At 52.6% G+C, this 18,712-nt stretch overlaps 1 protein-coding gene across 2 annotated transcripts in view; it reads left to right on the top strand.

Annotated features, from left to right (window-relative positions):
* Positions 1–18,712, top strand: part of PCDH19 (protocadherin 19) — a 60,280-nt gene that overhangs the window by 13,114 nt on the left and 28,454 nt on the right. The window contains exons 3-4 of one of the 2 annotated variants that reach the window (XM_054839786.1): positions 15,353–15,411; positions 18,430–18,599. In XM_054839786.1, coding sequence (XP_054695761.1) covers positions 15,353–15,411; positions 18,430–18,599 — 229 coding nt within the window. Of the gene's footprint in view, positions 1–15,352; positions 15,412–18,426; positions 18,600–18,712 lie in introns of both variants that reach the window. The other variant, XM_054839785.1, reaches the window with a different exon arrangement.

Genomic DNA, 18,712 nt, shown 5'->3' with positions numbered 1-18,712 from the left:
GGGCTCCTGCCCTCACTGAGGGTCTTTCCTAAATTCCCATCACCCGGCAAGGGCAGAGCCCTGCCCGCCCTTCGTCCCCTGCCCACCTCCATCCGCAGGCTCTGCCTGCGGGCTCTCCACCCACGAGCCCTCCATCTCTGCTGGGAGACCTCTCCTCTCGCCCCTCTGATGGCGGCTCCTGCTCTGTGCGAGGGCTTGGATGGGGGGACCCCCAGCCCTGCCCGCTCCCCCTTCCCTGCCAGGCTGCCTACGGCACTGGGCACAGTCTCGCTTCAATAAATGATTAGATATTGTTCCCAGTAGAGGCTACAGTTGAGTTCCAATCATTTTCTGTTAATTAAAATACAGGATGGTCTTATTTGTAGCATAAATAGTTGTAATCTGTGTACTTATAAGTGTAATTATAATTTAAATTAGAGCGTGCTCTGAATTGCCGATGGATGGGATGCTCCGCAGGCAGTGCTACCCTCGCAGGGCTGCGGTACGGGTTGTCTCCGGGGGTCCCCCGCGGTCCTGCTCCCCACTGTCCCCAGGAGAGCATTGCCCAGGGCTCAGCAAAGGGACGTCGAGGCTGTTGACGACTCCCAGTTTCGCTGTTCTGTTGGGGCAGGGCTTGCCCGTGGCGCCCGTTGGAGGCTTTGCTGGAGAAGAGACCGCAGCAGTGTTGCTTCAGTGTCTGCCTGTAGCTTCTAGTCTAAATTTGGAGTGAAGTAATGGCTTATGTCAGCCGGACAAGTGATTAGCACTTAGGCTCGAAGTGACTCCCTGTTTAACACGGAATTACGGTGAGTTCTCGTTAGGCTGGCGAAGGCTTGAGCGCGGCGACTGCTAATGCCGCAGCGGGCAGATGTGCATGGCGGGTATTGCACTTCATACCCCTCTGATGGAAACCCGCAGCCACTGCAGGTAGCCCGTGCCGCCCCTCCTCCTTACACCCGACACATCGTGTAGGTCTGTGATAAATAGCGTAGGTCTGTGCGCGTCGGAGCCGTGTGGATGAGGTCCTCGTCTCGATGCCCTGTCGGCCACCGGAGATCTGGACGTGAATCCTTCGTGGTTCTCACGGGGATCTGGAGCTTGTCGGATTATACCATCTTTTGTAACGGCAGGTGTATGCCACAGGGCAGGTTTTAAAATTCCCGTGTTGGTGGATTGCATTAACCCATCCTAAGTCAGGTATGTAAAATTCCATTAAGCGAAAACCCTCTGGCATTTTCTCACCCATGCTCGAGCTCTGCAGGCTATGCTAATGCAGTGCGTTTGCTCATCTATTAGGAGGATGATGGTTTTAAAATAATAACATTTATCTTTGGCAGCGGACCTACAATAGTGCACGCTGAGTACAATTTTGTGAAAGGCTCTGCAGATGTTGCCTCATTCAATCTGGGTCAAAAAGAGTGCTTAGAATCATAAAGGTTAGAAAGAGATCAAATAATTCGGCGGTTTTATTGCTGAATAATGTACTTGGAAAATATCATTCACCATTATTAGACTAAGTGAGTACAGAAAACACAGGACTCAATAGTCATTTCTCAGTATTGGCTGATTTTACTGTTTTTATAATGTAGCTAAATTCCCTGTTATTGATTCTAGCATTGATTATCGATCTGGAAATCTAAATGCATGTGCTGGTGGGAGCACATGGGAGTGGGACAATTAGGGAATTAGGCTTCCACACCTCCCTGCAGCGCCTGGCGGTGGGCAGCACACCCGCAGGGCACATCGATGCTACTTTGGGGGAGCCGTCGGGGTTTTGGGGAGCTTGTCTTCACAAAGAAAGATGAAAAAACAGGAAAACACCCATTTTATGTGTGTTCTTTTCCATGCCCGCGAGCTTATGTAAACTTGGTTGCGCAAACCCAGATGGTCTGGGGCGCCGGCAGCGGGATGGGGGCTCGGTGCCTGCGACTCCCATCACCTGCTCCCTCCTGGACTTTTCATATTCAGATTCACATCTGGATGCTCTGGCAGGGACCCAGCTTCGGTGACATTTAGTAATCAAATCCACACGGCTGTTGGCTTAGAAACAGCATCCAAACCTGTCTGCCTGGTGAAATGCTTTTCCAGACGTTTGTGAGAGGTTCTTCTGCTTTCTCGTTCAGCCCTCCTGTGCGGCTGCGTCCCCTGTCTGGAGGGAAATACCGCGCTTGGGCTGAGATCCTTCCCTCTACGTCAATTAATTGCAGGGGCTGGGTTAGCGAGAGACCAAAGCCGTGGTCCCATACGGGCTCCGCATCCCGTGGTGAGCCCATGGACCAGAGCCGGCAGCATCGCTGTGGGAGCCACGGGCTCCTGCCGGGCTGGGGCTCGCTCAGCCGCGCGATGAATTCCTTTGTTCAAAAAAAAAAAAAAAGACAAATTTTGGAATATGTTCATCTCTTGTTCTCTGCACTTAGTTGTTGTCAGCATTAATATGCCATTAACACATGCTCATTAGGAGGAAAATGATTATACCCTGCAGAATATGGGGGAAACCTTCATTAGGCACTAACATATTGAACCGAGCTGCAAACTTCACTTTGGGAAAACTGGGGAAGGTTCTGCTCGGCATCAGGTTTCCCTAGTTTCTCCTTGTTGGTCTGATAAAAGCACCTTGCCTTCTAGCACGTGCTTTCAGCCAGGGCTGCGGGTGATGCGCAGGAGAGCCTGGGCTCAGGCTCCAGCACCGAAATCCTTTTTGGGACCTCAGATCCATCTTCCCCCAGATCAAAGTCGTCCGCATCAGAGTTTATTTTGGCACGTGAAGAGGACGCGAGCCCGTGTTCCTCCCTCGAGGGCTCTGCTGGCTCTTTAGGCTTAACGAGATGAAATCTCTGCAGAGCTGGGAGATGCTCGGGGAACAGATTTGTTGAGAAAGAAGGTGTCATTTCTACATCCTCGCTTTTCACACTGTAATGACGTTTTAAGCGTTCATCTGGCCTTGCTGCCTCCAGTCTGAAGCCATAACCTGCCATGTGTGACAGGGCAATTGCTCGCCCCGGTAATGATTACAGCGGAGCCCGGCGTTGCTCCCTTGTTTGCTCGGCGCGTGGCAGCTCGAGGCATGTGCGTGGTGCTCTCTTAAAGTCAATCAATAAGAATAATTGCAAGTTCAGGTGGGGGCGAGAGAGGAGAGTGCTGTAGCAGACAAATATTTGTAGATTAAGACCCTGCTTACATGCAGATGCCTCTTGTGATAGGTAACAAGGGACGGACAATAAGGACCATATGTGGTATTTAATCAGAATTTATTCTAAATGGGGTGATTTCATAGATTTCCGTGGAGCTGACAGCTGTCCTCTGTATTAAACGTGAGCGTGCTGCCTTCGTCCGTGCCCCGCTGCCCTGTCTGCCCTGGGGTTTTGCAGGATTTTGTGGTGTTGGCGGTGGGGCATTGCGGTCCCGTCTCCCCTTGCCTCCGTGTAGGTGCAGCCAGAGGGAATCTCACGGATCAGTTTTCGCCTACAAACCTCAGCAAAGGAAAAATGGTATTCCATGGGCCTGGATTTCATGTTGTGAAGGTGAATGAAAGCACAGCCACATCAGGAGCGCAGGAAGGCACTGCGGGAGGTGACCCTTTCTTCTCAGGCCTGCAGCAGCCTCAGGAGCAGCGACGCTGGGCTGAGCGACGCCTGCTGCCGCCCGCACACGGGACGGACGGGGTTCGGGTGCTTCTCGTAGGGGGGCTGCATCCCTGTGGCAGCGTCGCAGCGCTGCCTGCACTTGCAGTCTGGCAGGGGGGTCAGCTCCACGCTGCCCGTGCAGCCTGCTGCCCGCAGGACAGCCGGCACCCGTGGGATCTGCTGCTGCCGTGGCTGCTCGTGGGGAGACCCAAACCGCAGGCTGGAGGGTGTCTTCCTGCAGAGATGGAGACAGAGAGGGCTGGAGCTGCCCACCCCTGGCTTGTGTCGTCTTTGGTGACCTGACCCCCTTTTTGTTCCAGAAACCTAATAATGGGGAAGTACCCCAAAACCTGAGAGGTCACCCGCAGTTATCTGTTATTGACAGGGAGGGAAATGAGGTGGTGAGGTGAGATACCAACGCGTGGCAGGTCAGGCTTGGAAGCTTTTTGGTGTCTACCAGTGCCTTCATTAGAAGTAGAGTACCATCTCCCAGCTTGTGGTGGCTGGACGGACGGATGGACAGACACCCTGGGTGTCGAGGAGGCATGTCATTGGCCGTCACCAGCTTCTTGGTTATTTCTCCTCCGAAGTTAATGACTTCTCCCTCTCAGCCCGCCGTGCTGTCCGCAGCCACAGGCTCCCATCTAATCACATCTTGCCACGTTGGAAACGTGGTGGCTGCGTCCGTTTGCTGGATGCTGCGTGACTCATGTAATCACCATGCGAAATGCATCATTCATAAACTGTTTAGCGCGACCTTTTGTACAGTATCACTAATTATTATTATCACAGAAGCCCAGTAAACTAGACTAGTAATTATCAGGGATTTATTTGAATGGACAGCTAAGCTATTCTTGGCAAGTTAGTCAAAGCAGTTGTCATGACAGCCACACAAATGTGTCTTATGAATTGGGTTAATTAGGGTAATTAATAACTGTTGTTTTGCCCTTTTTAACAAGGTATTGCCTAGACACTACAAAAAAATAGCAATTGTACCTAACAGAAATAGTCATCTTCTAGCAGGAACCTTCAAATCACAAAATCAAAGTAGTAAATACCCGTTGGGTTGTCGTTTCACAAGGCAATGTGTCATCCTTCTCCTTGCGCAAAAGCAGAGAGTCAAAGGGTCTGTTGTCATTTTTCTGCTGAGCTTCCCCTGCTGTGCAGCTCTACCTTGAGATTGGTCATTATCATTATTGATATTATTATTATTAATTTTAATGCCGTGCTGCTCCGAGCTGTAGTCGTAAAGGGGTCTCTGCCGTGCCCGGCTCCGTGTGGGTGGCGGGGGCAGCCCCAAGGTGCTCCCATCGGTTGGAGCAGGCTCTGCAAGTGGCAGGACTCAAAGCCAATGCTAAAATCGTGCGCATAAATTATTGTTGATTTGCTGGTGCATCATCACCATCCTCATCAGGATGGCTGGTGCCAAGCCAACGAGTCCTTGCTTGGGCAGAGCATCTGCTTCTCTCAGAAGAAGGGTTTTGCTGAATAAATGGTTTTGATTTTGTCGTGGTTGTTGCTGATAGTGAGTAATGGTGGTTACAAATGCTGTCAATAACCAAGTAGCACTACAGACCCTCAAAAGGAATGAAAAACCCCACAGTTCCTGCACCCAGCAGCCTGCGCTGGTGGTGGTCCCCGTCCCACGCCGGTGGGCTGGGGGCTTGCCGGCACAGAGCCCCATCTCCCCAAGGACTGCAAGATTTGGTGCTGATTATTAAAAATGGCCCAAGATTACAGATGCGACTGAGGAATATTATGTAAGTTTTGTAGAAAAATGACCTGAATAGATGAGTGAAGGCTCTGGCTGGTTCTCCAGCTGCACCAAGCCCTGTCTATTTATATCACCTCGGGGCTTTTGAAGCCCTCTTTTAACTAAAGCTTATCAAATAACACACGTCTTTTAAAAAGAAAACAATAAAAAAAAATAAGAAGGAAAGGTGGGGAAGAAAACCCTAAAGAAAAACACCTCTATGGAGAAAGTAGGGTTTTAATGAAGAAATATTTTACACCATTCTCCTACAACCTTAGGGCTAATAGCCTGGAACTGGTACTTTGGCTCCTTAAAAAGCCCAACAAGACAAGCCAATTACGGCCTCTGAAACATTTTTATTTTTAGTTCCTTGTAATAGCAATTCATCCTCGGCTATGGTACATTAACTGGAAGGAACAAGAAGTAGTAAGGTTTTGGCATCTTTGTAATAACCAAGGGGCTGTGTTTACCAGGCTGTTAATAACGCGGGGTGGCTGTCGGGCAAGGGGAGCGAGCAGCCTGGGGATGGAGGGGGGCATCCAGTTGGCACCGGAGCAGAGATCCCCTCACCTGGCGAGCGCTTTGTTGGTGTTTATTTCCCTACAGTTTATTCTGAGAGAAAACAGGCTCCTGTTGGGCTAAATTCCTCAGTTTCCTGGTGCCCCCGAGCTGGCAGTGGGGCTCCGGGGGGAGGAAGGGCTGTTTGGAGGGTGCTGGGGTGTCCCTGAGGATGCTGGGGCCAGTGTGGCATCTCTGGGGACAGCAGGCTTTGAGGGGAGCTGAGCTGAGCTGAGCTGAGCTGAGCTGAGCCGAGCCGAGCTGAGCCGAGCCGAGCTGAGCTGAGCTGGGCTGGGCTGAGCTGAGTTGGGCTGGGCTGGGCTGGGCTGGGCTGGGCTGGGCTGGGCTGGGCTGGGCTGGGCTGGGCTGAGCTGAGCTGGGCTGGGCTGAGCTGGGCTGGGCTGGGCTGGGCTGAGCTGAGCAGAGCTGAGCTGAGGTGGGCTGGGCTGGGCTGAGCTGAGCAGAGCTGAGCTGAGCTGAGCTGGGCAGAGCTGAGCTGGGCTGAGCTGAGTTGGGCTGGGCTGAGCTGGGCTGAGTTGAGCTGAGCAGAGCTGAGCTGAGCTGGGCTGGGCTGAGCTGAGCTGAGTTGGGCTGAGCTGGGCTGAGCTGGGCTGAGCTGAGCTGGGCTGAGCTGAGCTGAGCTGAGCTGGGCTGGGCTGAGCTGAGCTGAGCTGGGCTGGGCTGAGCTGGGCTGGGCTGGGCTGAGCTGAGCTGAGCTGAGCCAAGCCAGGCTTCACATCCCACCCCGGCTCCGCACGTGGTGCCGTGGCCACCGAGGACGGCGATGGCAGCAAGGCCAGTCCCGCTCGGGTTTGGCCTCATGGTTGTAGGGTAATTTTGTGGGCCGCACAGCTGTGTTTTCCTGCCCAAGTAGGGGGAAAAAAAAATCGGGGGAAAGTGGTTTTGATAAATAATTTTGTTGTGAGCAAAATCCCCTTGAGGCTCAGAGCAGGAGCTGCTGAGGCTGTGCTGATTGCAAGCCTTCCCATGCAATTACAGATAAACAATGTAAATGATAACACGATGAGCACACGGGGCAGCGTTCCCTCCGTTTTATTACCCGCCATTGCTGGGGAATTTTAGCTGAAGCCAGGCAGGAGCTGCTGGCGCGGAGGTTTCACTGCCAGCGCCGGATGCACACGGCCGTGTGCCGGGGACACACATGGGGCAGGATCGGGCCTCTGGGGAAGCCGTAGGATGAAAATGTCTGTGGGGTGTGTAGGTGATGTGGGAATGCTTGCTGCGTGCCCAAAAATCAGAAGCAATGGGACTTGTGCTGAGACACGTGGCAGGGACGGGATCCCTGTGCGCCCGTCCTGCCCTCTCCGGCTGCTCCCGGGGCGGCCGCCTGCCGCGGCATGGGTCTCGGCACCCCCTTGCCAAATTTCTCCCCGCTAAGCCATGAAGCGGGGAAATCCTGTGGCTGCCCCCGTGGGCCCCCTCGCCCACCGCCCTGGGGTGCCTGAGGGGTGCCCCTGTCTCCTCCGGGATGCAGAAGCAGAGCGAGGTGCCCCTGTGGGGGCCGGCACCAGCTGAGCCTGGCTGCTGGTTGCGGTGCTCAGCCCCGTTTTGGCGTGTCCCTGTGCCCCCTGCCCGCCCCGGGGCTTGTGCACGCTCAGGGGTGCAGGCGGTGGGACGGCCGCCCAGGCATCCCGTCACTCCGCTGTGCCAAGCTGGCGGCGGCATCTCACGCCTTCGCTATTTTTAGCTCAGCTGCAATGATTTTTGGTTTTTCTTTTTTTTTTCTTCTTTTTTTTTTTTTGCAGTGACAAATCTGTGATTTCTCCTGTTCCCTACGAAACGCATCAGTCTGACCTGCCGCTCCAGAAGGTGAATGACAAGGAGTTTTATTTAGCGCTAGTGATGGGAACATTTGAAAAAAAGTTCCTCTGTTATATTTGTTTTCATTCCTAATGGCAGGAGGCAGGGAAAGGACAGTTCCGAAAGATTTTTTAACAAATCTGTAAGTCATGCCCCATTACCCTGGGGCTGCTGATTAGATCCAGATTGTTTCTCGCACTACTTAGGGAGGGGTGTAGTCCACGCTGGAAGCTGCATGCATGGATCCATTACACATCTGAAAGTCCCAGGCACAGGTGACGGGAAAAAAACCTTTTATTAGGTTTATTGGCTATTACATCACCACAGCGATTTTTCCTCGGGGTATTGAGGCAGCTTCCCGGGGCCGGCTCAGCCCTGTGCCATCGGTGGGCACACGGGAGAGAGGCATTTCCCTCGCTGCCCCAAAATCCCTCCTGTCCCAGCCCTGGGGGGGGGCACTGGGCAGCTGCTGGGGCATCGGCAGCTCCCTGGCCGCTCACGGTCCAGCCAAGGCGTCTGTACGCTCTTGCCTAGAGAGCATGCCCCCTCTTTTGGGCCAGTATTTTGCTTTTTGATCGATTTTTGGGGGAGTGGTGCCAAGGGGGTGCCTGCCTCAGCTGTGCTGCTGGAGGGATCCCTGTGCCACAGCCACCAAAGGGCTTTTGGGTTATAGGTGCCATCCGAATGTAAGGCAGGTTTTTTATTACTGCATTTTTGCTCTTCATAACCATACTGTAGATTTCTGATATGTTGACAAATTCAACTGGGTGACACTATTTGTGGCTTTCAGGAGTGTAATTATGGCTTCATTGTGTGTTGCCGCTCTCGGGATTCAATCTGGGTTTCTAATCCTACACCCTTTTTCAAAATCACATCACAGCAGCTCCTTTCCTCCTGCCTCTGATCCATTTTCAGTCAAAAAATGAGAAAGCCTGTATTTATTTGGGGAGGGGACAGGAGTTCAGTGTGGATTAGTGAGCATGCCTGCGCCGCAATACAATCTGGTTTGATACTTCTGCTCGTTCTGATGAGCGGGTGATGCTAAAGGATGAACTCTCCCAGTGATTTCTCTGCGATGCTTTTTATTTCATCAGGAGAAAATGGAGGCTGGACTCAGTTCCTTCGGTGCTTAATAATGTCCATCAGAACCAAATGCCCTTTATTTAAGCTGCAGTAATAATTAGAGGGTCGGTGGTGTTAAGCAGCCATGGAGTCTGGCTCTGAGGAATGTTCATTGTGCCTCATTAAATTTGGAATTAGTGCTTAAAAGGTCAGAAATAAATATTCTGTTTATATTTCAGGGATAGTAAATCTAAATGGATGCTGTGTTTGCACATCCTCGTCTCTGCTCGTTCCTGCTGAACTGAGCGAGGCACCGCTCCATTTGGTTTAGGCAGCAATCAGAGCGTCTGCAAAAAAGCCCAACCCCAAAACCAACCCTGGTTTCATTGATCAAGGGCAGGAAAATGATCTGCTGTATTACTTCTAATTATAAAACATCAATATCAGATGCTAAATGCACTTACTTTTTCAGAGACACTATGTTGCTAGTTTACAGTTTGCAATCTCCTGTATTATAGGCTTTAGCAGTAAGCTGGGGTAGAGGGAGATGGTGCAAAGGGAGATGCCAGAGGTCAGATCCTTTTAACCTTTATTGAACTTCTCCAGGTGACTGGCTCTTAAATGCTCCTTAATAAGAGCCAAATTAGAGCCAAATTACTTCACATTTTCCTTCTGCCTTGCCTGGGGCTGTTGACACAGCAGAGGTGCGTCCCTCCGCCTCCCCTGCCTTATGCTCCAGTGCCCGTGGAGTGGGGCTGGAGCTGCTGCTGGGGACCGGTGCCCAGCCAGGTCCTGTCCAAAGGCTCTGGCCCCACGGGGGTCTCCGAGCCACAGCACAGCTTGGCTGTCAGAGGAGAGGGTGGTGGGCAGCTTGGGGTGGCGCAGGCATCGCTCACCCCACCGTGTCCATCAGCGTTTGCTGGCTTTCCCCCAAGGTGGGAGCACCGGCAGCTGTTCGGGCAGGGTTTGCACGGGGGTTTAACTCTACGCTTTGAGCTGATGCTGCTCTCGCATGTCTGATGCCCGCCATGCCAGGAGGTGCCGATTCTGGAGAGCGAGGAATGGAGAAATACGGGTCTGTCTCCTGCTACATCTTCCCAGGCTGTGGCCGTGGTGCTCAGGACCCTCACCCGTGGCCGTAGACGTTGCAGATGCTGTCAGCGCCTGAGCGGAGCCGGTGGCGAGTGCGGGGAAGGAGGAGCAGAACTCCTCAAATGGTTCAGGCACCGCGGTGCTCATCCAAGCTGGTCTCCGGCCACCGGTCCTGGCCTCTGACCGATGCTCCGAGGCAGCGGTGTCCTCGTCAGCAGCCGGTAGCACAGGGACTAATTACGTGGCATCACACACAATGGGGAAAAATCTCTCCTGACGTCGTTTGTGATCCGCTCCCAGCCCGGAGCTGGATGTGATGAGTCTCCTGCCGGTGTGCGCAGAGAGACCGACCGCCTTGCTGGGCGTGAGAGCATCAGGACGAGCCTGGCTGGTCCTCTCGGGGCCACGGGGATAGATTCCGGTGTTCGGTGGGGTTCTGTACTGCACCTGCTCCCGATGGGAAGGAGCCTCGGACCACTTACTTATTTCCCATGAGGTAAATAAGCAGCTTACGAAATGATAATGACTTTCCGTCATCGCTGATGCGTACTTCATTTGATCTGGTCCCTACTTTGAAATTTTTCCTGTTTCCCAAGTGCGGCTGGAGTGCTTTTATTTAATTTGCATGAATTCTATATCACCCACAATATAGTTCAAACCATAAGAATTAAGTGCTGGCGAGATCTCCTAACAGGCAGCAACAGTTTTATTGCAGATGCTGGAGCCTGAGATTGAGTGGCCCATGGAGAACAAGACCAAGGAGACAGAAGGACTGGGAGAAGCGGTCTTAGAAGCCCTGCCTTTCCCACTGGGGAGGCCCTATGGATTTTTGGGAACAATTTGCCATTTCTGTGGTCCCCGACGATGCCTGCAGCACAGAGGGAAGGTCAGGAGACTGGTGCTCCTGGTGAAGACATGCAGCTCGATGCAGAGGATGAGGAGCTGTTGCATGTTTTGGGAGGATTTTCTGAAACCCAAAAGGAGAGATGCACATTGCAGCCTTGGAGAAAGGTCCGCTTTGTTTTTTAATAATAAAGGGTGACATGCAAGCTTTATTAACAAGGCACGTAGGGGAAAAAAAAAAGGCTCAAGGGATAACCCTGAAAAAGTGGTGCTAAATGTGTCATTTTTATGAAGCTGATTTTGTGAAGGGTCCCTACATGCTTTGGCAGGAGGTTGCAGCAGGTTTACAATAATTTGTAGAAAGATAGAAATGTTTTCACCCTGAAGTGAGAAGAAGGGCAAAAAAACCCGCGTTGAGATGCTTTAGAGTCGTCTTCCGAGGCGGAGGCTGGCGGAGGGACAGATACCTGTCACTTTGGGTCAGGAAAGATGGGTCCAGCTTCCAACAACCGTGGACTTTGCTGGGGGGCTGATGTGCGGACCAAGGAGCTAAACCCCTCATCAAGAGCCCGGCTCCAGACACAGCGGGGAAAGCTGGATTTTCACCTCCGTGGAGTTTGGTTTGAAAAAAACCCCCACATTTGAAATAGCTGAAAAGAGGGAAGAGTGAGAAAGAGCCAGATCCTGGGCATCCGCCCCGAGGCGGGCAGGCTGGCAGGGACACGGCTGCGCTGATCCCAGCCTCCCGGCACAAACCGGGACACGTCCCCCCCACCCTGGGGACCGACCCCAGCCAGCATCCTCTATTTCTCCATCAGTCCACAGCGGTGGTCGTGCCCGGAGTCGCTGCAGCCCACTGACCTTTCTGCTGGCATTAATTCCCCTTAAACTGCCATCGGATCCTCTGGGGTTTATTTCTGTTTCTAAGGCAGAGAGTGAGCAGTCGTTAGAGCAGCGCCCTGTTGCTAACCGGCCGTTTGCTAACGGGGAAGTCACCCTTCCCCCTCTAGCCCCCCCCCCCCCCCAATGTCTAGGTCAAGAAGAGTTGTACTGACGTTTGTACATCTTTTTTTTTTTTTTAATTTAATGGAATTGGCAGTCCTCAACCAAAAGCAACTGCTGGGGGAAAAAAAAAAAGCTTAAAATTTCCCTGCTGATTGCTTGATTCCGAGTGTTTCTGTTGTTATATTTATATTTGTGTTGCTACGGCAGCAGTTAAATAAAAGCATTTTTCAAATTAGGCGCTGGTAAGCTGTGTGCCGAGCCAGGGCTCTCTCTTTGATGGCATTGACACCAACATGCCTGCATCTGGAAAGCAAATCCTGAGCCCGGAGGACAGCAGGGTTTCTCTCTTCCAAGAGAAATGCAGGCTGAGATCGCGGACTTTATGCTAGGTGTTATTTGGTGCTTTCCGATGCCTTGAACATATTGTTTATTCATAGCACAGAGGCTGAGGGTCTGATCCTGACAAGCGTGAGCATCCTCTATTCGCGTCACAATGAGCAGGAGATAAGAATTGGCAGCGCTGTTTGGGAGATCCTTGCCCTACCCGGCTCTGGACATGGAAAGGAGAGGCTGGGCTCGAGGCTGGGCTCCCCTTTGATTTGTACAGGAGCGATGCTGATCAGTGAGAAAGTAAGGGTTTGTTTGCTGCTGCCAAAATAATGAAGAAGATGAGGGCTGGCCTCTCGACGATGCACTTTACGAAGAGCACGCTTTCATCGGCGCCAGTCAGCCTTACCTTTTTCCCTCTTTTTTGTGCTTCGACTTTGTTCTTTGGGCCTCATTAAGAGAGGGAGCAGATCCTTTCCCAATTAAAATGTTGACATGCTGGAGACGTTCTCCTTCCCCGTCGTTTTGCCTCTGTTTGTAAGTGATTGCACTTTGCAGGATGAACTAGAATTAAATCAAGTGAACTTCGATTGAATAATGCAAGCTATAAAGCAGCCCTTCTTCATGAAAAATCTCATTTCTTTTTTATTTTTCTGTTTTGATCCCCTAGCCTGCATGGAGATAACCTTGATGGATAATCCCACGGCTGAGGAAAGGTCTCATAAACTGCTGGGTTGCCTCATGCACCGGTGGGACCGTGCCGGTGCGGGCAGTGCAGGCATCTCTCGCTGAGGGTGCAAACCCCCAGCCCAGGGAAGCACATTTCCCATCCTTGTGGCCATGTCACTCCTTGTCTTGTCCAAAATCTGGAAGTAATTAGCGTTAGTCATGCTGCTTTCGGTGGCGCGGGGGGATTTGAAGCCTGGGAACGGATGCTGTGACCGACCCCGCGGGAACCTGCTCGCTTGCGTGTGGACTTGGGAGTTGTGTCTTCATTAGCTGAGATGTGCACACGTAGGGATGAAGCTGATGGAGATAGTGGTGGGTGCAGGGGGTCTCACGCTGCTGCTGGGCACGGCGGCAGGGCTGGGGACACAGGGACGGAGCCAGCTGAGGCTCCAGGCTTGTTGGAGCCGTTCCCGCATCCGCCAGCGCAGGGTGATGGAGAGGTCTCCCCGCCGGGCAGGGGTTGCTCCAAAACTGGCTCTGATCCCTCCTGCCCTCCATCGCTTGGCTGCCCTCAGAGCCCGTGTGCAGGGCTGGGACCTCCCGCCCGCCCCGCGGGGCTGCTGGAGGGGGACACGCCGTGGGGTGGCATCCCTCCCCCTGGGATGGCAGTGTCAGGATTGATGGATAAACACAGGATCGGGCATTTTCTGCAGCATTTAAAGTCTTTGACGTCGTGTATTTTAAAAATACCTGTGTCCGTTTTCTCCCGAGCTCTAACCATCAAAGTCGTCCTGCAGGACTGAGGATGCAGGAACTGCAGGGACCAGTAGTTTGTGCAGTAAATCTCCTGCGTGACTCTCCAGCAGTAATTACTATCTGAAAGTAATAACCGAGCTGTGCCGAGTGCTAGGCCAACTCCCCCGGCTCGCAGCTCCTTGCATGTTTCTCTCTGGGAGGCTCCTGTTTGGTAAATTAGATATTGTGCTGTATTTCAGAAAAGGTCACACTTAACCAGCGCTGCCTTTGCTTTATTATCTTGGCAGAGCGGTGTAACCTCTGCCGGGGTACGATTGGATTTCACATTCGGCTCTGCTGCAGCAGCCCCGCTCCCTGCATCCTGCCGTTGTGATTACGTTAGCAGCAGACTCTGCTTTCCTTTATTTATTGAGACATTAAAGATGCATGCATTTATTTTTACCATGTTCATAATTGCCATAAAAACAGGCCATACTATCCCAGAGCGACTCTTTGGGAAGGAGAGAGGCCACGGGGCCGGGGCGAGGAGGAGCCGTGGCAGCAGGGAGGCAGGACAGGGCTGCTGGGGCAGGTGGCTGTCCCCGCTCCTCTCCTGGGGGGACACTGCTGCCAGCCCAGAGGAAGGGGAGCAGAGCACAGTCTGGCTCTTCTGCTGCCCTGGGTGCTTGGCGGGGGCAAGGAGCATTCCCCGGGCTGGGGGTGATGCTGGTGGGGAGCCCGGGTGGGATCCCTGCAGATCTGGGGGGGCTTTGGGTGGACAGATGGATGGACTGGCATGCCTGACTCATACAAAGAGACCTGCATCTTCATGGGTCCCTGAAGCCCAGGAAGGATCCTGGCCAGGCCCTGCAGATTCCACATGGTTTCCAGTGGGACTCACCATGCAGTTCCCACCACGTACCATGGTGCATCTCCCACTGCATCCTACCGTGCAGCTCCCACACATCCCACTGTGCAACGGCCACCACATCCCACCCCACGGCTCCCACCGTGTACCACCGTGCATCTCCCACCACGTCCCACCACGCAGGACACGCCACATCCCACCCCACGGCTCCCACCATGTACCACCGTGCATCTCCCACCGCATCCCACCACGCAGGACACGCCACATCCCACCCCACGGCTCCCACCATGGTGTCCTGGGTGGTAACACCATGCTCTCTTCTCCACCTTCTGGTTGCTTTTTTTCATTCCTTACCTGCTGTGAGCACCGGAAACCCGGGGTTTTATAATCTGAGGTTAAAAGATGGTCTTTCAAGTGCAGAGCGAGTTAGTGGGTTTTGCTTGCAAATGACAAATCCATTGACTTCCACTCCCTCCGCTTTCACTCCCCTCCAACTTTTAAGCATATCACCCATTGTTTGCTTTTTTATTAATAACAGAGCCCACCGTCTCTGCAAATGAAATGATGTAAAACAAAGAAAAGTGCCCACATTAAATTCTGTGGCAGGGGATTACCTTGCTGGCATTTACATATCTATGCAATAAATATTTTAACATGTTAATTATACACTAATAAGAAAAATACCTTTTGAACTTTCAGTCAAATTGACACACACAGAACTGAGTCCATCAGGGAATTAAAAGCAATTAGTTTTGTAACAGAGCATAGTCACATTGTTTCTTCTCTGCAAATTGTTCTGTGGTCACCAGCCAGCCTTTTTTTTTTGGTGAAAGCTGGTGGAAAGACCGACAGGGACCCAAGTTTTCTGCACCTGGCTCCGTCCCGCTCACTGGGGTCCGTCCCATGCAGGGATGCGCCTTCCCTCCGCGGGGTTGTCCTGGCTCTGCAAACCTGGCTGTTCCCAGTCCTGGTGAAATCAGACTAGTAACCATCTCCCTTTTCTTTTCCTCCTTCCAGACTGAAAACTACTCCTTCGATTCCAACTACGTGAACAGCAGAGCTCATTTAATAAAAAGGTACGTAGGCTCGCTTGAAAGCACTTGGGTTTGCCCAGCCAAATCCTGATTATTTAATGTTCTTCCGTACTGTGTTATATACTACTTGCTTTTTTAAATATGCAAAACGTTTCCAGAGTAATCATTTGATTTTAAAAACAGTATTTACTTCCTATTAAGTCCCATTGCTCTTGGTTTGCAATAAAGGCAAGTCTTTTTTTCTTCTCTTTGGCTCCTTCGCACTGGGAAGTTGCAGTGAGTTAGGTGGAGTGCTGTTACCCTGACAACTTTCAAATTCATAGAGTTTATTCTATTTGAATGCACAGGAATAAAATGATAGATTTGGATGGTGAGATCTCCCTACCATGTGAGGCGGGGGAAAGGGAAAAAAAAAATCTCGTTTGGGGTAGGTAATTGGGTTGGATACACGCTCACTGTTTTAGTTCGAATACGAGGCAAAACAGCACTTTGCTAGGCTTTTTTCTTCCACGGGTAAGAAGGAAATCATCAGTTCCCTTGCAACCTGGCAATTACCCTTGGGGGAATTTAACCCTTTGGATAAAGTACTGGTATCCTCAGAGCTCAGCAGCGGCCAAGAAATGTCTCGGGGAGGTTAACGCCGGGGTTACCCAGTTGAACCCCACTGGATTGTGTTAAACCAGAGGTGAGCATCCCCGGTGGGGCAGGCGGCCAGGCTTGCCTCTGCCTCCCCGCCGTTTCTGAGGCAGGGAAAGGCACTGACACAGCACAATCGATACCCATCAGGAGGCCGCCGCGTAGGGCTGGAGGGCCGTCTCCCCACGCAGGATGCGGGCGCAGGAGGTGGCCGGCAGCTCTTTGCCCACCTCCCCTCTTCTCCCCAGGGACGGGCCGAGGTGTGCGGCCGGTGAGCCGGGGCTTGTGCCCGGTGGGCTTGTGCCCGGGGGCTACGCAGAAGCCATCGTGGCAGCAGGGGTGTAACGGAGAGCAGGAGCCGTCCCTGAACTGTTGAGATCTGATCTGAGCAGTAAAAAAATCCAATTATCTGCCTGGCTGAGATCCCATTTGTTTACATCTTAAAAATAAAAGGAGTAAGGGAGCTGCAAGCACATTGTTTAAGCAGCTCAGGTTCAGCTAGCAAAGGACAGGTATATTTGCCTGCGTGGTTCATGATGTTTAACGATACTAATGCGATTGCGAGAGAGATGGCTTGCCGGCGCCACGCTGGTCCTCGCCGGAGAGTCCGCAAGCATCCTGAAAAAACCCCAAATCTATTAATCTTTCCTCGTTCACACCTAAGATAAAGGCAAGCAGCGCTCCCGCCTGCCGCAGGCAGCAGGGCTTACTCCCAGGCTGTATTGTTTGGGAAATGCTGCTGCTGCCATTCCTCGAGACCTGCCCATCCTTTAGAGAAGTGTCAGCCGCGGAAACATGTCGTGTGGCTGCTGCATTACGGTCTGGTTCACTGCGGGGAAGATAAATGCGATGTAACACGGTTTGCCTGCGTATTATGAACAGCAGCTCCGTGTAGGACAGCGTTTCCCCTCGCTTTCTACCTTTGTCTTGTATCTTAAGTACGACGGGTGCTGGGAACGTTGTGCAGACATCTAAGAACAAAAAATATTTTCTGTAACGTGCTGTGGCATCATTTTCATCCTTTGCCTTTATGAAGATGTTGTAGCTCTTCTATTTTTGGTGAGTGAATCTCCTCAAATCCAGCACTTTAATTAATCTATTTGTACTTTTCCTGTGTTGTCTGCCTGCCTCTTGCTCATCTGCGCGCACACAAATGAATTGTAGATTTGTAGTGCTTTCTTAACTTAAAATTCTTTGATGTCACCTGGAATCAAAGTCAGTGGCTTCAACAGGGACATCTTTATTTAAAAGGTAATGTTTGAAGGTTTACCAATTTATATGTATTTCAAGCTCCCCCCTTGCGTGCTTTTGCAAAGCATCAGATGGTAGGTGGTCTGCTTGGTTTCCGTGGAGACGCAAAAGGGCTTTTCAGAGTAATGAAAATCTCCAGCTCTTTGGGGCTTTGAAGCACAGGCCGCTTCTTCCACCAGTGTTTCACACCAAATCAGCCAGCGAGAAAGTTTGGGGCCGTGGGTGCAGGCAGTACCCCCCGATGGGTGCACATTTCCCGTGCCAAGGCTGGCTGTGGAAGGAGGCGCAGGGTGGGTGCCCCAGGGACGCCCTGATGGCCGTGCCACCCTGGGCCAGGCGCATCTCGAGATGTCCCCGGGGCTCGCTGCAGCCGGGTGGCATGGGGCATCACCCCTCGCAGGGCAGCAGGGAGCAGCAGAAGGGTCCCCAGTGCAGCCAGAAACGAAAGTCTTCCGTCCCCCCAGCCTCCGAGGCTCCCGGCGGAGAGCTCGCTGGCCAGAGCGGGGTGCCCTGGGGTGATGGAGCAGCTCAGCCCTCGGGTCCCCCCAGCAGTGGCTGCGCTTGCAGGGGATGTCAGGGCGCTCCACTGCGTATGGCGTCTCCTGAAAGCTGTGCGAACGTGGGCCCAGAATCAATGGGTTATTTTAAAAAATAAGAATGGCATCATCACAGTGAAAAGGAATATGTGTTTCTAGGAAGACTTGTTTTCAAACTTTAAGCAGTTAGGATTTGGCCTATAACCTAAAAAATTAGGGTTTAGATCCTGTCAAATTTCAATATGATGTAATACAACTTGAGGGAGGCCAGTTATAGAAACAGCTCATTTAATGTATATATTTTATTCTCCAGTTTTATATCCCAATCGTAATTCGGGCTCGCGCTGTACCCATGGGCAGAAGCAGTCTGCGAGGCGGTGCGGGCTGCATGCTGTGTTTTGGGGTGCAGAGGTGCTGAGCAGGGAGTGCCCCCCTGAGTCCCCTTCCCCAGCTCTCCGTGGTGGGGGAGCAGTCCCGGCCCTGCCGCTGGGTGCTGGGGGTGCCAGGGGACCTCCCCATCCCTGCGGGGTGTGATGCTGTGCCGTGGCAGCCATACCACCACCATGGGTCTCGCTGCAGCGCCCAGGGGGGCCACCTTGTCCCACCCAGTGAGTCACAGCTGTGTCTCCCCCAGCAGCTCCACGTTCAAGGACTTGGAGGGGAACAGTCTGAAGGACAGCGGCCACGAGGAGAGCGACCAGACGGACAGCGAGCACGACGTGCAGCGAGGCCTCTACTGCGACACGGCCGTCAACGACGTGCTGAACACCAGCGTCCCCTCCATGGGGTCCCAGGCCCCTGAGCAAGGTGAGCCACCGCCGTGCGCCCTGGGGGGGCTGCCCAGCACCCCCCTGACCCCCCACGTGCCCCATCCGGTGGCTCCGGTGCTGCCTCAGTGGGTGCGCAGTAAAGGTGCTTAG

This window comes from Grus americana, chromosome 12 (assembly GCF_028858705.1).
Source record: "Grus americana isolate bGruAme1 chromosome 12, bGruAme1.mat, whole genome shotgun sequence".
Lineage (NCBI taxonomy): Eukaryota > Metazoa > Chordata > Aves > Gruiformes > Gruidae > Grus > Grus americana.
Note: the sequence above shows the minus strand (reverse complement) of the source record. Positions and strands in the feature narration are given on the sequence as shown.